The 22576-nt window shown below is 37.0% G+C and overlaps 1 protein-coding gene across 1 annotated transcript in view; it reads right to left on the bottom strand.

The window, feature by feature from the left end:
- LOC108298073 (Down syndrome cell adhesion molecule-like) overlaps positions 1-20934 on the bottom strand; it is a 210908-nt gene extending 189974 nt beyond the window's left edge. The window contains exons 1-3 of the mRNA XM_017520774.2: positions 20730-20934; positions 12713-12991; positions 7934-8209 (exon numbers count right to left, since the gene is read on the bottom strand). Coding sequence (XP_017376263.2) covers positions 7934-8209; positions 12713-12991; positions 20730-20934 — 760 coding nt within the window. The remainder of the gene's footprint in view (positions 1-7933; positions 8210-12712; positions 12992-20729) is intronic.
- Positions 20935-22576: the final 1642 nt, after the last annotated feature.

Here is a 22576-nt window from a genome sequence, read left to right as displayed (position 1 = left end):
GGGGAGAAATGCCAGATGTAGGTGATGGGGAGGAAGGCAGCAAATCACACTGCCATGTGTGTTCCTATGCAACAATTTTGCATGTTCTTCACATGTACCCCAAAACCTAAAATGCAATAAAATAAATAAATGGGGAAAAAAAAAACAGCAATTACTTTTGCATCAACCTAATATTTCCCTCAACTTGTTCGCAGTTTCCTCACTACAGAATTGTTTACAGGAATAAAGGGAACTAGCAAGAGACTGATGATCTCATCCTCATCATTTTCTCATAAAAAGTCCTCTTTTATAGCTTTAATCACTGATGGTAATTACATGCAAACTTCCAGGAAGTCTCTGAGAATGGGTAGAAGCTAAATAAAGTTTGTTTTAAATGCCACTTATTAAAAACCTCTAAAGATATCTGAAGTAGGGTACTTAAGCATGTTTTAAATGTCTCTCAAAATATCTTAAGTAGGCTGGCCATATAATTTATCATCCAACCTGGGAGACTTTTGAGACTGAAACTGATATGACTAATAATTATGCCAACAGAACAGACATGACCCAGAACTGTCACAGGCAAACTAGGACCTTAGTTTTAGAGAAGCCTCCATAGAAATATTCAGTATGTTTACATACATCAAATTTTCATATTCCATTATTTTTCTATCACGCATATGGATTTTTTCTCTTATTATACAGTAATAATTACAAATGCATGTTTCTTTTTTATATGCTTTTTCATTTATAAAAAGAAATACATGCATATTAAAGGAAATATATGAAAATCAGAAGAAAAGTTACCAATAGGTCAGCCAGCCTCAGGCACACAAATCAACATTGTGACACATTTTTTCTAGGCATAAGTGGGTCATTTTGACATAATTGCAATCACATGCCACAGGATTTCTGAGTCTGGTAAGAGACCTTGCTGGAGGGGACATTTTTTGTTTTTTAAAAGAATTTTTATGTTCAATTAAAGGGTTGTCCCATAATGAAAGAATTACTATTGTTTTCTTGTTTTTAATTTTTATTATAAAAATAATATATCTTCATTCTTATCGTTGTTGTTAAAAATTGGAAAGTACAGACAAAAAGAAAGGAGGCAAGCAAAATTTAGGATAGCTTACAATTCCATCGGGGAAAGATGACAGTTAACGGTCAATAGTTTCAAACACCTCTGAGGAAAGTGTCACTCATTCTCCCAGAAACTTGGCCTAGTGTTTGGCTGGGGAGGTCAGTTATGTAGGGTCTTCACGGTGGGGGGGCTGTGCTACAGCTCTTCCCTCCACCCCTCCACCCTCTGTTCCCTCTCAAATTCGTGAATCTCGCTTCTGCATTACAGCTCATGTTTCAGGTTGCTGGAGAAGGCCCTGGAGTGTGTTTTCTCCCAGATGTGCTCCTAAGTAGCATATTGCAGCATCCTTGGGTTGTAAGCGTTTTGTCTCTTACTATCAGAGATGAAAATGAAAACTTTAAAATATTAAAATGAAATATCTGGGCTTTTGTCTTTTATGCACTGCAGACATTACCTCATCATGTCCTGTGCTTAATTTTACAGAGAAGTTAGATGTCATCATGACTGCTATTCATTGTCCATGGTCAGTCACTAATGCTTAGGAGTACTGGAGTTATTTCATGTGTCCTTTATAACGCCATGTTTTTTGTAAAATGGGTTTAGCTGTAAATTTCTTTTCACTGGTTTTTACATTAAGCTCTGAAAACTCAAGTGTTTAGGAAAGTGTTCTTCAGTCATACTTCTTTTTTTGTAGGCAAATTTTACATACAGTGAAATATATAGATCTTAAGTGTACAGCTTAGTTTTGCTAAATATATATACACCTGAGTAACCACCAAAGCGATCAAGATATGAAACATTTACATCACCAAAATTCCCTAAGGGCTGCTTTCAATAAATCCCCATCCAACATATATCACTGCTCTGATTCCTGTTACGATGTGCTGGTTTTGTCTGTGCTTGAGCTTTGAAGAAACACAATAATAAAGTATGCACTCTTTATATGTGCATATACTCCATCATAACCAGAGTACACTTAGAGTGTAATTAGAAGATGTAACTTTGGAACAGCACTATTATCTAACACAGAGCCCAGCACAGTTCTGTTGATGACCACTAATATCCCTCATCACTATTTTTTCCAGTACAGTCAGTATCACCCATTATTTATTTCTCATGTCATTTCAGTCTCTTTTCATCTGGAACATTCTTCAGTCTCTTTTGTGTTTCTTGACTTTTATATTTTTGAAGAGCAATTTTGTAGCCAGCTGCTGAAATTGGGTTTGTCTCATATTTCTTCATGATTAAATGCAGGCTGTATGTTTTTCCCAGAAACACCACAGAAGCCACATGTTTTACATGCCTATTGGTCATCGTGTGTTTCCTTTAGTGAGTGTCTGCTCAACTCTTCTGCCCCTTCTTATATCAGACTGTTTGCCTTTTTGTTCTAGATTTGTTGTGGAAGACAACAAATGGAAATCTTTATGTAAGTGAAAGACAAGGAAATATATATATATATATAGTATCTATGTCAGATATAACAATCAGATATATTTGTCACATATCCTATAGAGATTATATATAATATATCTCAACATATATATAGCACATATATTTGTGTGTGCATAAAATATTTTCTCCCAGTTTCTGGTTGCCTTTCTCTTTTCTTAAGGTGTTTGTGTGGACGTTTAATGCTTGTTTTGTCCTAAGAGATCATTACCTATTCGCAAATCATGAAGAATTATTCCATGTTTACTTTTAGAGACTTTATTGCTTTATATTTTACATTCAACTCTGTATGTATATCAGATTAATTTTGTGTGGATATGAAGTGTGATATGTAGGAATTAGTACTCATTTTCTGCCACACACATTTATTTAGTTGTTTTAGTGTTAATTTGTTGAAAAGGTACATAAGCATGCATGTGTGTGTTTTTAAATTTTTTTTGAGACAGCGTCTCCCTCTGTTATCCTTGGCGTGGCACAATCTCCCATGTAGCTGGGAGTGCAGGTGCACACCAGTACGCCTACTTTTTTTTTTTTTTTTAGAGACAAAGTTTTGCCATTTTTCCCAGGCTGGTCTCAAACTTCTGGGCTACAGGGATCCCCCCTGCCTCAGGCTCCAAAAGTACTAGGATTACAGGCAGAAGCCACCATGCCCTGGCTTTGCTTGAAATTAATCCTTTTAGAGAGAATTATTAACTTAAGAGTTAGCTTTCTAATTCTTGAATATGATATATCTTTTCAATTTTTTAGGTTATTTCAATTTTATATTAGCAGAGTTTTGTATTTTTATATGTTGAAATCTTTTACATTTGTTTAAAACATATTCCTATGTTTTATGTTATTGAAAATGAAAGTTTCAAGATATTAGTTTCCAATTGTTTGTTCTGAGTATATAGAAATAAAATTGCATTTTGTATATTATTCTTATAGCCATTAACTTTTTAAACTCGCTTATAGAAATTACTTTATCGTTTTCTTGGGATATTCTTTGTAAACAACAACATCTGTAATTAAGACAGCTGAAATTTTTCCTATCCAAACTCCATGCATTTTATTTCTACTCAAGCCTGAGTAGGGCTACTAGTATAATGTTAAACAGAAGTGTTGGATGTCGGTGTTCTTGCCTTGGTCTCAATCTTAAATGAAAAACATTTAGTGTTTAACCAGTAAGTATAATTTAGCAGTAGACTGTTCATAGATGCCACTTATCAGGTCAAGGAAGATCCCCAGAGTCTCTAATTTGCTAGAGATTCTTTATGCTGAATGGATGCTGAATTTCATCAAATGATCTTTTCTGTATATATTGAGATAATCAGTTGAATCTGCTCTCTTTAATAAAGTGACTTACATGGATTAGATTTTTAATGTTCTTCCAATCTTGCATTTACAAGATAAGCTCCAATTGATTAATACACACATACACGCACAACACACACACACACACACACACACACACAGATCTATAAGTATATCTATCTGTGTGTATACATTTTAAGTTATGTCTATTAAAAGTTAAAATTGCAGTGCTTTATGTGAAGTGTAAGAACCTTGCAACAAATAACTCTGCACTTTATTATATCTATTTATTTTATTAACTCTATAATAAAGTGTTGTAATTTTATTATTTTTATTTTATTTTTAGCGATGGAGTCTCACTCTGTTGCTGAGGCTGGAGTGCAGTGGCATGATCTTAGCTCACTGCAACCTTTGCTTCTTGGGCTCAAGCTGTTTTTCTGCCTCTGCTTATAGCTGAAATTACAGACACATGCCACCACACTTGCCACCACACCTGGCTAATTTTTGTATTTTTAGTAGAGGTGGGATTTGCCATGTTGGCCAGACTGGTCTCAAACTCCTGATCTTAAGTAAGCTGCCCATCTTAGCTTCCTACAATGCTGGGATTACAGGCGTGAGCCATCACACATGGCCAAGTGTTGTAATTTTACAATGCAATAACTGTCAATTGTTTAAAGAAATTAAAAAGGAAAACACAATTTTGCTAAATATTTACTAGTATATTTACTATTTCTCATGGTATTTATTTCTATGGATATGTTTCCATTTTATGTTTCATTTCTGTTCCACTTTACCTATATCCTACAGATATGTGTCCATTTTCTACACCCTGCATGACTTCATTTATCATTTATTAATGTGCAAGTCTGCTGACATCATATTCTTGCACTTTTTTATTACTAAAAATATCTTTACTTTGCCTTAATTTTTAAAGCCTTCTGTTGCTGGCTTTTTTTTTTTTTTTTTTTTTTTTGCTATAGAAGTCTATGTTGGCAGTCAGGTGCTGTGGCTCACACCTGTATCCCAGCACTTTGGGAGGCCAAGGAGGGTGGATCACGAGGTCAAGAGATCAATACCATTCTGGCCAACATGGGAAATCCTTGTCTCTACTAAAAATACAAAAATTAGCTGGGCATGGTGGCGCACACCTGTAGTCCCAGCTACTTGGGAGGCTGAGGCAGGAGAATCACCTGAACCTGGGAGGTGGAAGTTGCAGTAAGCCAAGATCACACCACTGCACTCCAGCCTGGTGACAGAGCCAGGTTGTCTGGAAAAAAAAAAAAAAAAAAAAAAAAAGTCTATATTGGCAGGGCTTGTGTCTTTGTTTTTCATTTTCTTTTCAACATTTTAAAGATGGTGCTTCATTGTCTCCTGTCCTCCAAAATATCTGATGAATCATCCACCAGTTGTTATTGATGTCCCCTTTATGTAATATTTTTTCTCCCTCAGATTTTTAGGTTTTCTCTTTATCTTTGGTTTTCAGCAGCTTAACTCTGATGTACTGACGTAGAATGTTCTTTGCATTTATTTTTGGAGTTTGCTGAGTTTCTTAGATCTGCAGTCTTACTTTTACACCAAAGTTGCTAAAACTAATGCCATCATCTCTTTAAATACTTTTTTCTTCCGTTTTCCCTATCTCCTATTTTTCTGGGCCTCTAGTCATACATGTATGTCAGGCCATCTGATGATGTCCCACTTGTTGCCAAAGCCCTAACCATTTTCTTTGTGGTCTTCTTTCTCTCCATGCTTCAGATTGGATAATTTTCTAAGATTGATCTTCAAGCTCACTGATACTTTCTTCTTCCTTCTCTAATCTTACATTAAAGTGAATACGGTGATTTACTTTTCATTTCTATTGATTCTTTTCTATAGTTTCCATCTCTCTGTTGGTCTTTCCCATATGTTCAGTCCTTCAGTCCATATTTTCCTTTAAGTTACTGAACATATTTTAAATCACTGCAAAGTCCTTGTCTGCCAGTTCTAATGTCTGGGTCCTCTCATGATTTGTTTCTATCGCTTGTCCTTTGTCCTTTGGTGGCAGAGTTCTGTTTTTTTGAATGTCTAATTATTTTGTATTGCATGCTTGTATTCCCTCCCACACTTTTGCAGTTCACATGTATCCTCAGTGGAAGAGGACACTCCACAATTTGCTTTTAATGTCTCTCAAGGGTTTACATATACTTTTGCTTTTCCCAAAATTTCTCATTTTTATCAGCTTTGGAGTTAGTCTGATACATGCTATTTCACCATTCCCAAAACTGAAAACTCTTATTATTCTTTTTTTAAAAATCATTCTGTTTACCAGGTACTAAGGTTTCATTCTGAATCTATAACTATTAAATTCAATTTTTTAGGAATCACTCAGGAAATACTCCCAGATTTTCCATTATATTAATGGTCAGTCCTAGTTCACAGTATTGCAATTTTTTATAATTTTACTTGAATCTATCACTATTTCAGTGAGAACAATAGGAGTATCTTTATTTTCCAGAGGAAACTAGCTGGATGCCCTTTAAAAGCAGGTACTAGATGTGTAGTTGTAATTCCATTTCTGCTTTCTTTTGCTACATTAGCACTGTCATCTCTCAGAAGAGAAAAAAATAAAGTGAAGCTTCTTGTCCCGAATGGAAGCTGACATGCAGCAAATAAATCCGTGAGTGTGCTGGCTGTGCTCCTCAGCACCCTTTTTAGTTCAAGTGACAGGCTCTTTTGGAGATGAAAGCAGACATTATTTTTCTAGGGAGACCTGAGTGTCCTTGAAATCTTTCTTGCTGTCACTTTGATAACCTGAACTCTTCTGACATCATTATGGATTATCGATATGGTCTTTAGGTTTTCTTAGTCACACAAAATGGTTGCCGAGGTAACTGGGCCTAGACAGGTAATATCCCCTTTTTCTACAAAGAATCTAAAAATATAACTGTATAAGGACTAGAGTGCATCATCATTAGCAAACTGGTTCTGCACAAATTGACTACTTTCTGCACTTAATTATTATGTGGAACACAGTGTCAGGCATTTAATGTAAATACCATGCCTTCAGCTAATATCACCACTGCTTTAAAAATCACACTGTCTGCAATCAGAATAGGAATCTCATTGCTAAGCCTGCTACTTCTTAAAAAAATGGCTATGGTTAAAGAAGAATAACAGAAATATGGTCTTAGATTGAAGATATATTTAAACTTATTTTCATATATTAATGTGTTTTGTTTTGTTTGTTCTCCCTTTAGGCTATATCAAAATCATTTTATTTTAATCAATTGATAACAGATAAATATTAAATTACATATAAAGACATAATTTCCAACAACACACACAAATACATAGATAGAAGCTAGTTCAATCATGTAGTGATAAATATATATTGCCTGTGATAGCTTCCTTCTCTGGCTGCCTAATAAGCTTGAAGATTTAGTATGCAGTAATCAGTTAAAAAGAACAAACAGTATCACATATCTAAAACCTGCTATTATACCACAAATTAATTCCTCACAAATTTCATTGACTTAAATCTGTAAACATTTGGATGGAACTAGGGACAACTGCACCAACCAGATGCCATTTTCTCACTGCAACAACCGCTGTGTTGACATTTGCTTCTGCATTTTGACTCTGAAGTTGTACTTCTCCACTAGAGGCTACTGCCCCCACCCTACCCAGCGAGCACCTGGCAATATCTGGAGACATTTTGGTTGTAACAACTTGGAGGAAGTTGCTATTCGCATGCATCTAGTGGAAAGAGGCCAGAGACACTGCAAAATATCCACAAAGCATAAGAAAGTTCCCCAAGCAAGGCATTCCTGAAAGACCCTGGTCTAGATATGAATGGTCAACAAAACTGTTAAGTGTCAAGTTTCTAAGAATTAAATCTTGGGAAATAACTTCTAAGACATGAGTGGGCAACATGTATTTATTTTACATTACTTCTAATATGAAACAATTTCATCCTCATCAGAACATTCTCTCCCATTTGCCTGATTTAGCTTGAAAACTCAGGGCAGAGTACTAGCTGGTGAGACAGAGAGCCTAGACTGAGTGATCAGCACTGCTTCACCCTGTCTTCTTCTTTTCTGAGTGCTCTGGGTTTGGGTTCTTTTTCAGCCGTACCCTATAACGAGGCCCACTGACCTTCAAGGACCACCTGCACATAGTCTTGAGCGGACAGCTTGTCCTTGCGCACAAAGCACTGGTATGCGCCCCCGTCACTTTTGACCATGTGATCCATTATAAGGTTTTCGTGGTTGATCCCTGTGATCCTCACATTTTTTCCAGGGTTGAGGATTTCACCATTGCGGTACCAGGAGAGTTCCTGGTCCTCAGTTCCTGTCACGCTGCAGGACAAGGAAACTTGGCTACCCACACTGCTTTTAACCTTCCTGGGACTGATGGTAGCTTTCAGTGGCTCTGGAGATTTTGGTAAGAGAGAGAGAGAGAGAAAAAAAAGGTAAAAACATCACTAGGTATCATTTCAACAACATGCTGGACTTTCAACAAAGCAAGTGCATTACTGCAACCACACTCCTTTCAGTTCCTATAAGCCATATTATTTCACAGAGTAACATTTTGCTTAGGGACAATCCCTTTGCTATTTTTTTTTTATTTCTGGCTTTATTTCTCTATGCAACAAGTGGAATAATGTTGGTCAAACTGCCTTTTCACTGAGTCTATGTGAGGATGTTGATATAAATCCACTGACAATAAGAAATGCAATGTGCTAGCTACCAATAGTGACATAAGTATTGACCATATCAATCCTATTTTGTCTTGTCCCAATGTAGAACTGGCGGGTTTGCCCTGGGCCATTCACACACACATGTGTACTCACTCATATGCCATATGTGGTTTACCCAGGGCCAATAACACACAGTTGTGAAAAAAAGAAAACAGGTTGGTATTATAATTTGTGACGATGAAACAGAGTTTTTCTTTAAAATGAGGCTGAGGGATTTAGACAAAGATGGAACTCTCATTCTTGTCTTCCTATGCTTTCAATTCAAAAACCCTAATCCAATGTAGAAAGCATTTACTGAGCAACTGTTATGTGCCAAGGCTGGTGTTAAACTCACAGGCAAGACAAAATGGAATAATATTTGTGGTGCAACTAGTATGTGTTGCAAAATTACTGACTACCTTTCATGCATCATTTAAGTCAGTCTTCTCCTAATCCTGCAAATTTTGTGTTATCTCTACTGTACAAAACAGAAAATGGTTACTCAGAGAGACTAAGTAAATCAGCCAAATCCAATCAACAGGTAAATGACAGAAAATAATTTTTTTGTGAAAGGCATATATTTATTTATTTTTAAAGGTCAGAAAGTGCTGAGCAGGAAAAATCTGATGAAAATCATGTCTAGTCATATCACAAATTACAGAAAACTGAAAAGAAAGGAAATTCTTTAAAGCAGACAGCAAAAATGGCAAATGACATATAGGGAAATATAAAGGTAAGTGAAGATCTGAATGATCTCTGATTGCTTATCAGAAGCAAACAGAGGCCAGAAGACATTTAAATACATCTTTAACAAACATCTCTTGTAGATAGCAGATGGCTAAGATTTGCTTTTTAATCAATTCTGGTAATCTCCTACTTTTATTATTATTTTATTTCACTTTAAGTTCTGGGATACATGTGCTGAATATACAGGTTTGTTTATACTTTATACAAAAATTAACTCAAGATGGGTTAAAGACTTAAACATAAAACCTACAACCATAAAAGCCCTAGAAGAAAACCCAGCCAATGCCCAACTCAGGACATACACATGGGCAAAGACTTCATGGCTAAAACAGCAAAAGCAATTGCAACAGAAGCCAAAACTGACAAATGGGAGCTAATTAAAGAACTTTTACTCAGCAAAAGAAACTAACATCAGAGTGAATAGGCAACCTACAGAAAGCAGAAAAAAATCTATCCATCTAACTAAGGTCTAATATCTAGAATCTACAAGGAACCTAAGCAAATGTACAAGAAAAAAACAACCCTATCAAAAAACGGGTGGAAGAAAGCTTTCTACCCCAATTGTTCCTAACTTTCCATCTCAGCACACTGTAAAATCTTTGTTTTCAAAGAGCTCAGTCTTCTAGGTAATAAGACAAAGTCAATAAATGGCTGTAATAACCAAGCAGAGTGATGCAGGGACCACGAGAGACAGAACACATGTGGAGGAGGGTCCATGGGAAAGCGGGAAATCTACAGATACCAAAGATAAATAGAACTGAGACCAGCCAGAAAGGAAAGAGGGAATCACAGAGATTGGGAACCACATGAATTAAGGCAGGGAGTGGGGAGATGTCTCAGAAATAGTTTCTGATTCTGTTTGGATGCAACAGAGAGTCCCTGAGATTTTGGGATTAAACGAAGGTAACTAAAGAAGGCATTCAAGAATGTTTAGCAAATAAATCTTTTTTCTTTTTTTTTCCAGAAATGGGGCATTGCTCTGTCACCTAGGCTGGAGTGCAGGGATGCAGTCATAGCTCTCTGTATTCTGAAACTCCTCCTTTCTATCTCAGCCTCCTGAGTATCTGGGACTACAGACACAAGCCATCACACCCAGCACAAACATACTTTTAATGGAATCAATAGGCCATAGGTCTTTTGAAAAATTACAGTAAGGAAAATTGGTCACTGAAGATATTACACATGTCTAGTGTAGATACAATTAAGACCCATCTAGGGCAGGACAGAGGTTGAGAACAGACCTGAATAACTCTGTGAGATTCAGTTTGTATGACTTGGCAGGACTTGGTAGAAAGGCATGGCTTAAAGAGCATGCACGATTTCAAGTTTGCATTTGAGGGATGAGAGGGAGGAAGATATTGGTAATAATAACGAGCCATTTGGAAGAAAGGGCTGGTGGAGAGTTCAGTATGGTATCCGACACTGTTGTTTTGAAGTGCCAGCTAAATTTCTGAAAGAAAGCTGGTTGACACACTTGTCTGACACTCAGGAAGGAAGCCAAGGCTACAAGTACAAATTCAGAGCCTATTTTCAGACGCGAGGAATTCGAAGCTCTACAAATGAAACAGAGCTTAAGGAAAAGAGGAGCTTGACAAGAAGACAGTTCTGAATTTGGAGCCCAAGAGAATGCTTTCCATTAGAGAAGAGAGACAGGAATGAAGAAGCTGTTTTCTTCTGCAGTTAGAAGAAGCAGTCAGAAGGGAGACAGAGAACATTCCAGAAGCATTTGAGAATCAGTCAAATGTGGAAAGAACAGTGACAAAAACAAGCACATTAAGAATTGAGACTTTTAAAATATAGATAGTGATAAGCACCTTTAGAGAGAGAGCAGTAACACACTCTGAGTTTAGTAGGAGACAGGAGGAGAATGGGCAACAACATGTCTTTGCAGATGGAGGCTAAGAGAGATGGAAAGTGCTAGATATCCAAGGATTAGGAAATAATCTCCTGTGTGGAGGAAGCAACATGAGGAATATGACTTGCAATCAAGAAAGGAATGGGTTTATGGAGGAATTCGAAAGAAGTTAGATTTAGCAGGAATAGGTTTTTATTAATCCACTTATGCCTGAGGTTGCAAGATTTTGAATTTTTGTAATAAGACCTTGGCTATGACCTTGAGGCGTAAGATGTAAATAACTCCCACGTGCTTAGCACTTCAATAATGGAACACTAGGCATAAATGCATTTTAATGCAAAACAATGGGAGATATGACCAAACAGATTTGCTTGAGATGCCTTCAGTACTATCCTAAGACATAAACTTTATTCAATCGAGAACAGGCAGCCAGCAGAGGTCTTTTAACATAGAAGAGACTTTGAGCCTGTGGGAATAAGTCTTACTGATGGTCCAATGCTGCAATATTTTATCCACATGATTCTCCAGCTATAGAAGTGTAATTGTGGATTTTATCATCCATTTCTTTCTCATCCCAGCCTACACATATTCAAATATTAGCAGGACTCAGGCTGGACAGCCTGTTCCAGATAGTCATTCGGATAGTTAACGTCAACGTATTCTCTTAGGCTAGTATTGTGCTAAGGCAGTCTACACTTGGGTTGACACTGAAGAGAAAGTTCCATAAACAGGAATGGGCCTGGGGGAAAAAGAGTTAAAAAACCCTCCTATTTTCAGTGTGAGATTCTTGTGGTTAAACTTGTTCAATTTATCTCATCAAATATAAATATCTGTTTTAAAAGGAGCATTACATTGGCAACTAAGACCTCTCTGACTAAGGCTCTGCCCCCCTTTTCTGGCCATGTGATCTTGGGTAATCACTTTAATTTGGTTTCTGCATCAGTAAAATTGAGGGTGTTTGAGTAGATTAGATCGTGCCCTTGCAATCACATCCCCCTCTTCCTCCAAATCTGCTTTCAGTATCCTTCTTAACACATTCGAGACAGCCAAGGCAATCAATGGAAGATCAAATATACCCATTATATTTGGAGCAGATGATCTATAATACTAGGCACAAGTCTAATATTTTGCTATGTTTGATGCTTTTGCTGATAATAACCTCATTTAGAAATGTAAAGCAGAAATGGTCTGGAAACAGACAAAAGACAACTGCTTTGATTGGCTACCATCACCTGTGCTGAAAGAGCAATCCTGTCCCCTCTCTTTGTCCATTTTTAGAGAGACTGGCCATTGTGAATTCATCAGCTAGGTAGTGTTATCTTGAAATTGTATCTTGGAAAAGTAATAGTCTGTGGCCTAATGTAAATCACAGGCTTCAAATCAAATCAGACACTGAAAACTCTCCAGTGGTGTAAACTTGGGCAACTCATTTGAGCATTAATTTTTACATCTGCAAAATGGGGTTTCTGTTGATCTCAGCTGGGCTGTTTTGGAAGTCCATGGAAAGCTACAGAGACAGCATGGAGATTCGCTTATAACAGGAGCTCCATTGATGGAAGCCAACACCACCTTTGCAAGTTACCGTCCAACTTACGTTTCACGTACAGGCGGCCTATCACCTTAGCAGTTCCATATCTGTTGGACACTTCACACACATAGCTGCCTGAATCCGAGGGGCGAGTGTTCTCAATGAGCAGCCCCGTCACGGTCTTCTGGAACCTCCCTGAAAGTTCCAGGGGCATGTTGTCCTTCAGCCAGCGGTAATCTGGCTCAGGGTGCCCAAGTGCTTTGCAAGGCAGCTCCACAAGCTGCCCAGCCATGGCTTTGCGATGGTCAAACCCATCCAGGATGGATGGGGCTGAGTTCGCTGGGTCTGTAGGAGAAAGAAAAACTCTTAAAGGCAGTGAACGAGGAGTGGAAGTGCTCATTTAGAATTGTAGGACTACATGTACAATTTAAATCCCGTGTATCATACCAACTATTGATACAGATCTTATACCTATGCAACAATCCTGCATGACCTGCACATGTACCCCAGAACCTAAAGTACAATGAAAAAGAAAAGATTTTATAAGTGAACAGAAAAAGAAATGCCTTATTCATACAATTTATTTTCTGCTCAGAATTTACAAAAGGTACACTGAACACCGGTCAGAGCCTCTGTTGGTCATTCACCAATAAATGAATAAAAGACCCAGAATGAGCATGCTTCAACAAGAGCTGTCAGCTCAGGCCAAGAATCAGATTGTCTTTTTATAACTGGGAATGCCAGACTTCTCTTTAAAAGATCATTAATGGGTAGAAATATGCAGTTTGAGAGAAGAAATAAGACTGAGTGGTAGACAGATCAGTGGGATGACTATGGTTTGCAATAATCTATTGCATTTTTCAAAATAGCTGGAAGAATTGAAATAATTATAGCTTAAAGAAAAGTCAAATGTATAATGTGATAGATATCCCAAGTACACTGATTTGATTTTAACAAATTATATGAATGCATTAAATTATCACATGTACTCCAAACTATGTATATCTATTATGCATCAATAAATGCATAAGATGTGGCAACAAGATGTGGCATCAATAAAAAATTAATAAAATAATTTTTTTTTAGGTAATGGCTCACTCTGTAGCTCAGGCTGGAGTGCAGTGGTGCAGTGACTGCCCACCACAGACTCAAACTCCTGGGCTCAAGTGATCCTCCTGCCTCAGCCTCCCAATGTGCTGGGATTACAGGCATGCACTACCACGCCTGGCCTAAACAAATTTAAACAGGAAAAAAAGAGCAACACCAGCAAAAATAGCTGTCTAGTAAAATTTATTGCACAAGAAAAAGAGTTTTACACATAGCTATTGAATTTTTAAGCTTTTATTTATTCATCTCACAAATATGTTTTGATCCCCTAGTGCAGACCAGCACAGAGTTAGGCACTAAAGAGAGGGTGGTGGGACAGACAGGTGTCTTCCTGGAGCTGATCTTCTGTTGGGTGTGGGTGGGTGTTAGAGAGTAGGCAACGCATTAGCAAGCAAGTAAAGATAATTTAGTTTGTAATGAAGTGAAGGAAAGAAAAAGAGGGCATTACGGAGAGTGAAGTCCACGTGTTATGGGTGTGAAGGCAGCCAGGAGGCCATAAGGTATGGTCCTCAGGGACAGACTCTCTGAGCAGATGGTATTTGAGGTCAGGTGAATGAGCACTATCAACAAGATGTGGTGTAGCAAGACAATGGATAAAAAGCAGCAGCTTGCAAATGATTGCTGTGACATGGCCTTGTATTGTTTGCCTGTTCTGTGACATAAACTTGAGCCAGATGAGGAAATTAATAAAATATTTCCAAGAACTAGGTCTGTGGAAACCATGCAGCTCAATGTCTTTCAGGTTTGTTTGAATGAAGTGATGGTCTCAAGGGCATAATCATTGTATTACTATGAAGAATATAAATTGCACCTGACTGGATGCTAAACGTAAAACTCAGTGGCCTCTCCCTGCTCTCTCTGCTAATTCATCCTATTTCAAACTTGTATGAAACAATACCCTTGCATTCTGCATGGATATTACAGGAGGGTTATCGGGTCCTGGCTCCTGAAATTTTATTGTGTTTGCCTCAGTCAGAAAAATGCCATGACTCTTTTGATCTATCTGTAATAATCTGATGGCAAAGGACTGGATATCCATTTTCCTATCAAATGAGAACCATCTGGAACTTCATACATTTTGACCAACATCTCCCTATTTGTCCCATCCCCTAGTCCCTGGAAACCCCCATTGTATTTCCTGGTACTCTGGGTTTGACTTTTTTAGATTTCACATGTATGTGAGACAAGACAGTGTTTGTCTTTCTGTGACTAGGTTTATTTCACTTAGCATAATGCCCTTCAGGTTCATCCATGTCATTGCAATTGGAAAGATTTTCTTCTTTAAGGCTGAATAATATTCCTTTGCATGTATAGGAATAAAATTCCTATATGTACTTATACGTGTATGTGAACACTTAGATTTTTTCCATATCCTGGCTGTTGTGAATGATTCTGCAATAAACATGGAAGTACAGATATCTGATTTCATTTCCTTTGGATATATATCAAGAGTGAGATTGCTAGATCAATGGTAGGTAAAAGGGTACAAAGTTTCAGTTATGCCAGATGCATAGGTTCTGGAGGTTTAATATGCAGCATAGTGACAATAGTTAATAATACTGTCTTCTATGATTGAAATTTGCAAAGACAGTAGATCTTAAATGTTGTCATCACATACACACATGCATACATATACACACATACATACATACATACACATACAAATGGTAACTATGTGAGGCAATGGATGTGTTATTTTGCTTGATAGTGACATGTATATAAATATGTATATGTGTGTATATATATATATGCATATCATACAACACATTGTACACCTTAAATATATGCAATTTTCATTTGCCAATGCCTCAGTTAACCTGGAGGAACAACAAGTTCTAGCCAAGGTGATGTAAGAGAAGAAAATGTGCGAGTTTGTAGGAAATTCTGCTTAAAGGTGACTTAGTTTGGAGGGATGTTCTTATGTATTTTTCCTTTGCTTCTTTATACCACCTGGAATGTGCATATAAAGGCAGGAGCTGCAGCAATCACTTTGGACTTTGAAATCATCTTGAGAATGGAATTTCACATGAAGATAATGGATCAGAAAGATAAAAGCCTGGTCCCTGGTGACACTGGAGCTGCCAAATCAGCTTCTGGACTTATACGCAAGAGAAGTAAATTTCTGTTTTAAAAAACAGTCACATCAAAAAACTGTTTATCAGTAAAAGATGCCTTTAAGAGGCTGTGATTCCATAGTCAGCCACGGGGGGTAGTCAGCAGGCACTATTGAAAACAGAACAGAAACCTTTAGCTGAAATGTCTTGCCTTTCTATTTCTTTTTTGAGCATCGGAGATAAAACTTCATTATGAACTTGCTTCTCTTTTTATTTCACTGGTATCTTAAGAGAACAATGTGACAGTGATATGATGAGGGAACCTAAATACTCTTTTAAAGAACACCTGATGATCTTCCAGGACTCCTCTAACTCTTCATTAACTGAAGAATTCTATATTCTTGAATTATACTCATTCACCTGTGTGACTATGGGGCTCCAGAAGGCAAGAGAGATATAAAAGTTTCACCATACCCAGGCACAGGGCCTGTGCCAGCAGAAACTCCTTGCTTCATTTACCTGCTTCTAAAGAAAATTACAAACGGACTTGGGAAAGTATTGGTTTGAAGATCAAGTTAAGTTCATATAGACTGAATAATTAAGTGGAGACAGGCCTAACAAATGATGCCTCACTGATCTCTGGCATCCTCTGGCATCAACTGAGAATCCAGAATAATGGTTAGCTGTCTGCATCCATGTTCCTGGAAGTATCATCACCTGCACACCCTATGGGTCCAGGTGATAAAAATGTGCCTAAAGCCAACTCCAGAAACGGTCTTGGACATCCTCAACTGCATGTGATTTATTACCTCCTAGTACACTAACTTGCAGACCATATAAATGTCATTGGAATAGTGTTTAGTAAGTAGAAATCATATCCAAGATAGTATGTGTTACTTGGAGTAAACTTCTCTAATATTATTCTGAATTCTGTCTTCATTTATTTAAGAAATGTGAGAATATAATGATAGCTCTTGTTCTTCAATAATGCAGATTTTAGTTACACTAGAGTGGAATAATGAAGATATTATAAAGTAGTATGAAAAAATAGTTGTGAAATCTGTCATTTTGCTTAGAGTAAGAAGTAGAAGTAGAGTCAGAGAAAGCACAAAGATGTCACCCCTTTGGCAGGGGTGGCTGACAAAACACACTACAGTGTGCACCTCTGATTTTCTTTGCAAAACAATCCCCCAATCTCTGAAAACAAAATGTACCCACTTCTAATGCTATTCATAAAAAATCAATACCCAATGATTGCACTTAAAAAGTTTTATTCTAATTGAAATTATTGGCAGAAATTTTTCAAATAAGATAGTGCTATATAATTCAAACTACATTTTTAAAAAAATGGCTGAGATAATTGGATATCCATATGAAAAATAATTTAGAACCTTGCCTCACACTACCTGCAAAAATTAACTCGAAATGGATTATTGGCTTAAATATGACTGCTAAAACTATAAAACCTGTTAGAAGAAAACATTGGGAAAATATCTTCATGATCTTGAAGAGTTCTTAGGCATAACACCAAGAACGCAAGCAACAACAGAAAAAAATTAACACATTAAACTTCTTCAAAATTACAGATCACAAATTTTATTAGACCACATTGCATGTTGACCATTCTGGGTCCATTCTTCCAGGTACAGCTGTGCCATTTTAATATGTATTTTATATGTATTCTTTTTTATGACAGGTCTTTTATTGAATTAGTGTTTCATTATTATAACTTATTCTGATCAATTGCTTGGTTTTCTTTTTAAGAGAAATTAGTTATACATGTGTTTCATCATCTCTATCAGACATCTATACATTTTTATCTCTATTTTCCTTATTTCTTACCATTTTTAATTTCCCATATTGAGCTTTCTGTTATGTTTACCCTCTGATGTGTTCCTTCTAATTTAATTTTAATTTTAGAACTCATTTTTCTAACTTTTTCCTAAAATATACCACTTACTGTTTCACAGATTTGTGTTATCATTTTTTTCTGAGATATTTTATTTCTGATTTATAGTTCTCTTTCAAAGCTTTAGTCATTTCAAATAAAAAATACAGTTTTCATATGATTTCTGTCAGTATTTTTTGTAGTTACTTCTAATCAAAACTTTTTCTTGGTTAATTTTCATCCTTTTTCCTGTGATAAAGTTGGGTTAAATCATTTCCCTTTTTGTTTCATTTTGCAATACAACAGAGATTCTTAGTTAATTAGGAGAAGGTTCCTGCAGGAGAGGATGAAATGAGTATGTTTTTCCAGCCTTCTCCCTTGATATTACTTAAAGACTCAACATTTAGCACATCTCTCAGAGCTGTATGGGTTTCCATGCTTAGCCGTCTGTTTCCTAGAACACTCTGTTTTTTGCATTCTAAGGCTGTGCGTGTGTTGTATTTTCTTGTGCAGTGTTTCACAGGACAGAATTCTCTAGGGCCTCCTCTGGTTCCTGTTCTTTCTGTCTCTGTTACTGTTAGTATTCCACACTGGCTCAGTTTGCTTTCTAAATCCAGCTGTTCCCCTCAGGGTGAGTCTCTGTTCTTCTAAGAGGAGTACTTGCTGAGTACTTCTGCTGTCTTCAAGGACACAGATCACCTTGGGCCTGTGCAATCATTACGGGCTACTTTCATGGTCTTTGAACTCATCTCCAACCCAGACCTCACGCAGTTCTATCCCAGTGTGGTGAGGACTCTAAGACATATTTTCCTAGGCTTCCACTCAAATAATGCTCCTCTGCTTTTGAAAATGGATGCCTGTTGGTTATTTGCAGTTTTCTGGCACTACCGTAGCCCAATGGGCTGTCCACTTCCACCGTCTTCCACTTCTGCTGCTGGTCCTGTTGTTGGTAGTAATCCAGTTGTGTTGAAGGTGCTATCCGTGTACTTTTTTCTTTGTCATCCTATTTTATCTGTGTTGGTTTCAGGAGGAGTTTGGGGTCAAACACCAACATCTTTCCACATGATCCAAACTCCAGATGTACATTTTTAAATATAGTTAAATCTAAGTTAAAATGAGATCCATTTCTCTTTTCCTTCAAAGCTTGGCGTGTTAGAATAGCATTGTGCATTCAGTGTGTACATTCTCACCTTTTAGCATTAACAAGTTCTCCCTCAAATGCTTTATTAAAATTTCAATGACAAAAATATTGAGTTATTTTCCATATATGGTAGACTGTCATATGAACCTTTTGATGGCATGTAATGCTGTGGATCCCTCCCCTCCCCTAGCACCTATCACCTCCCTGTCTTCACCTACACCATTAGCCCTGACTGTTCAGTCTTATTCTTTGGCTATTCTTCTGCAGGTGTCTTAGTGTATGATATTCCCTGGCTAGACTATACACTGATACTCTCACTTCTCTCTTTTCCAGTGCTCACTAGGCAATCCTGGGACTCCCATGACCTTCATGGTGACCAAATGCTCATGACTATTTCTGTCCATTTTTGAATGGATAGAATTACTCCAAAACAAAAGAATAAACAAACATCTTGGGATTAAGAAACGTCAACTCGTCTTTCCAACCCTAAGAGATAAATTTAAAAATCAACACTTTATGATTCAGCATGAAGATAAAAAATGACACCTGAAACAGAAAGATGGGCTCTTAGATCATCACCAATTATATCATCTTCTGGAGGGAGAAATCCTTACTTACTTATTTTGCTAAGCCCAAATTAATTGCATACCAGGATTCCCCTCCTACCTCAAATCCTTCCCCTTTCTTTTCTGAATATGCCATTAGAAAGTTTCTCTTTAATGCAAACAGGACTTTTTCTAGAGTTTTCTGAACAAGTAGAATATTGTCCTCTCCTTAAAGCTACCATGGACTAAGATGATGGTTATTATTCATTTTCTTATTTATTTTCCCCCAAAAGACATAAGAACTATAAAAGCAAGGGAGAAAGTGACAGTTGATTTGAAAAAGAACAGGTAAAAAAAAATACTTACGAGTTCAAAGGAAAACTAACTTAACTCTTACTTGTATTTCTGCTGGACCTTGAAAGCCTATTGGCTATTTTGAAGATGTAAATGATAAAGAAAAAAATCCTGACAGTATATTATCAAGTACAAAAAGTGTGTGTTCGGCTGGGTGCGGTGGCTCATGCCTGTAATCCCAGCACTTTGGGAGGCTGAGGTGGGTGGATCACGAGGTCAAGAGATTGAGACCATCCTGGCTAACATGATGAAACCCTGTCTCTACTAAAAAGTACAAAAAATTAGCCGGGTGTAGTGGTGTGTGCCTGTAGTCCCAGCTATTCAGGAGGCTGAGGCAGGAGAATGGTTTGAAACTGGAAAACGGAAGTTGCAGTGAGCAGGGATTGCATCACTGCACTCCAGCCTGGTGATAGAGCAAGACTCTGTCTCAAAAAAAAAAAAAAAAAAAAAAAAAAAAAAAAAAGAAAAAGTGGGTGTTCAGGCAGTGATGTTTTAAATTATCCCAATGTTCAACAGGTCACCATTACTTCTTACCATAAAACATTACTACACGTAAGGTACTTCTCAAACACTGATAGCAAGCAACCTTTGGTCACTTCCATCTTACAATTACAACCTTATAGAATGTTTACCATGGGGAGCAATTTTATATTTTTCGGCTACAAAGGCAAAGGTTGAGTATTTTGCATTTGATTTTCTAATACTGAGATTGATCTTCCACTCCCAAAGTGTTCCCTGAAGTGCTAATGCATCATCATGTGAATGGGTCTATTACTGGTTTGACAAATGTGAAATGACTGCATTCTGAATCTCTGTATTTCTATGAAATTGTATTCATATTGGTTTAAAAGACTTTTAAAATTACTAAAATATTTTGGAAAGGGAATTGAAAGCTTCATTTTAGTGGCAACATTCCACAATTTTGATTGAGTTGTCTCAAGACACTAACAAAGAAATAGCAGACATAGCAGACAGAGTCTTGATGAGTTCTTACCTGATACAAAAAGTCTCGCGCTGTTGCTCTGTCTCGTCTCTCCAGTGTATCGATGCCGTGTGATGCAGCGATAGTTATACAATCCATCTTCATTCTGTACATCTTTAATATACAAGGCTCCCGTGGATGTGATGAGAAATCTAGATCCTGAAACAGAGGAAAACAATGGCTTGGTTAAAATACAATGAAAGCAACTCCACCACATAGACTAAGTCTTTAAACAGTTTTGTTTTGTTTTGTTTTGTTTTTCCATCTGAAGAAACTTCATGAAAAGGCTAAAAATGGAGGTGTGTGTCTGCATTTGTGTGTGTGTATGTGTGTGTGTGTGTGTCACTTAAAGGTCCAAGCTGTTTTAACTTTTCAACTAGCCTACATTAAGAGTTTTTAGTACCTATGTTATACAATAAATATATACTTAGCAAATCTAACCTCATAAACTTTTTTTAGGTCATGCATTTATCTTACAGCAACAGAGTTGTCATATAAGTGGTATATAGCTAACATAAAATATTTTTTTGGATCATTGCATTTATCTTAGAATGTGACAAATTAAGGGAGTCTTAACTTGCACATCTCTAGCTTATGAAAGTATAAACTTTTGTCTCAGTTTAAAATATTTCAATAAAAGCACAAAAATATTAGACTACAAAGCAATAAGATATTCCACAAACTTCCCATAAAAGGCTATCTTATTTTCTCATAATAATAACCAATATTTATCACCATATTCTACTACACACACCAATTCTTCCCAGATTCGCTGTTTTAGAACTCTTGTTATTTCTTAATTACTAATTTTTAAAGGGACTACTGAAATCATTGACGATAACAATTTTCACCTCAAGCAAAAAAATTTATGATCAGCCATTCCACGTTATGTCAGCACAAAACAGTGTCCTATCCGTAACCTGTATTTTTTACCTGTAAAGCTTCAGTTGTACAGAAAGGGCCAACATCGAGATCAAATATCAGTGTCAGTTTAAGAAGGGCCAAGATTTTTTTTCCTGTTTGAAAATGTAACTTTTAAAGATATTTTTCATAGTTCAATTTTAATTGTGTTATAAAACAAGTTGAAGCACAAAGGTGGAGCTGAGCATGCACCTTCATGGCGGGTGACTCAGTATACCTCTGGCCATTCTTAGACTCTTCTATAGACTATTTCTGCATGTGAAGTGATTCCACTGGGAAGAATGTGATTTTTCTCTTGAAAAAAAATTAAATGCCAAAGAATCAACTTTTATTGCTTATTTTTCTCAGGTTCAGTTCAATCTTCCTTTAGCTTATTTCAGTCAGAATTTCCAGGAGTCTTAGCTTTATTGCTTTTGAATGTTACATATTTAAGTTGTTAACATAATTTCTTGGTCATTTTCTGCAATAACTATACATCATGCATAGGTCAGTTGCTCAGATAAATTAAAAAATGGTTTAAGATTTTGTTTCGTTTTGTTTTGAGACAAGTTCTGGCTGTATCATCTAGGTTAGAGTGTGGTGCTGTCATTTTAGCTCGCTGCAACCTTTACCTTCTGAGCTCAAGCAACCCTTTCACCTCAGCCTCCTGAGTAGCTGGAACTACAGGAGAGCACCATCAAAGCTGGCTAATTTTTAGATTTTTTTTAGAGACAGGGTCTCACCATGTTGCCCAGGCTGGTCTTGAACTCGTGAGCTCAAGTGATCCGCCCATCTCAGCCTCCCAGAATGCTACAGAATGTAATCCCTCCAAAAGTGGAATTACAGGCATGAGCCACCGTGCCCAGCCTAAAAATAATTTATGAATTCTCATGAGTTAGGAGTGATTCCAAAGAACAGAGATGTGAAAAAGATAAACAGCAGAGCAAATATTGACCTTG

The sequence above is a fragment of the Cebus imitator genome, unplaced genomic scaffold (genome assembly GCF_001604975.1).
Source record: "Cebus imitator isolate Cc_AM_T3 unplaced genomic scaffold, Cebus_imitator-1.0 Scaffold881, whole genome shotgun sequence".
NCBI lineage: Eukaryota > Metazoa > Chordata > Mammalia > Primates > Cebidae > Cebus > Cebus imitator.
The sequence above is the reverse complement of the archived record's forward strand: the minus strand, read 5'-3'. Positions and strand labels throughout refer to the sequence as shown.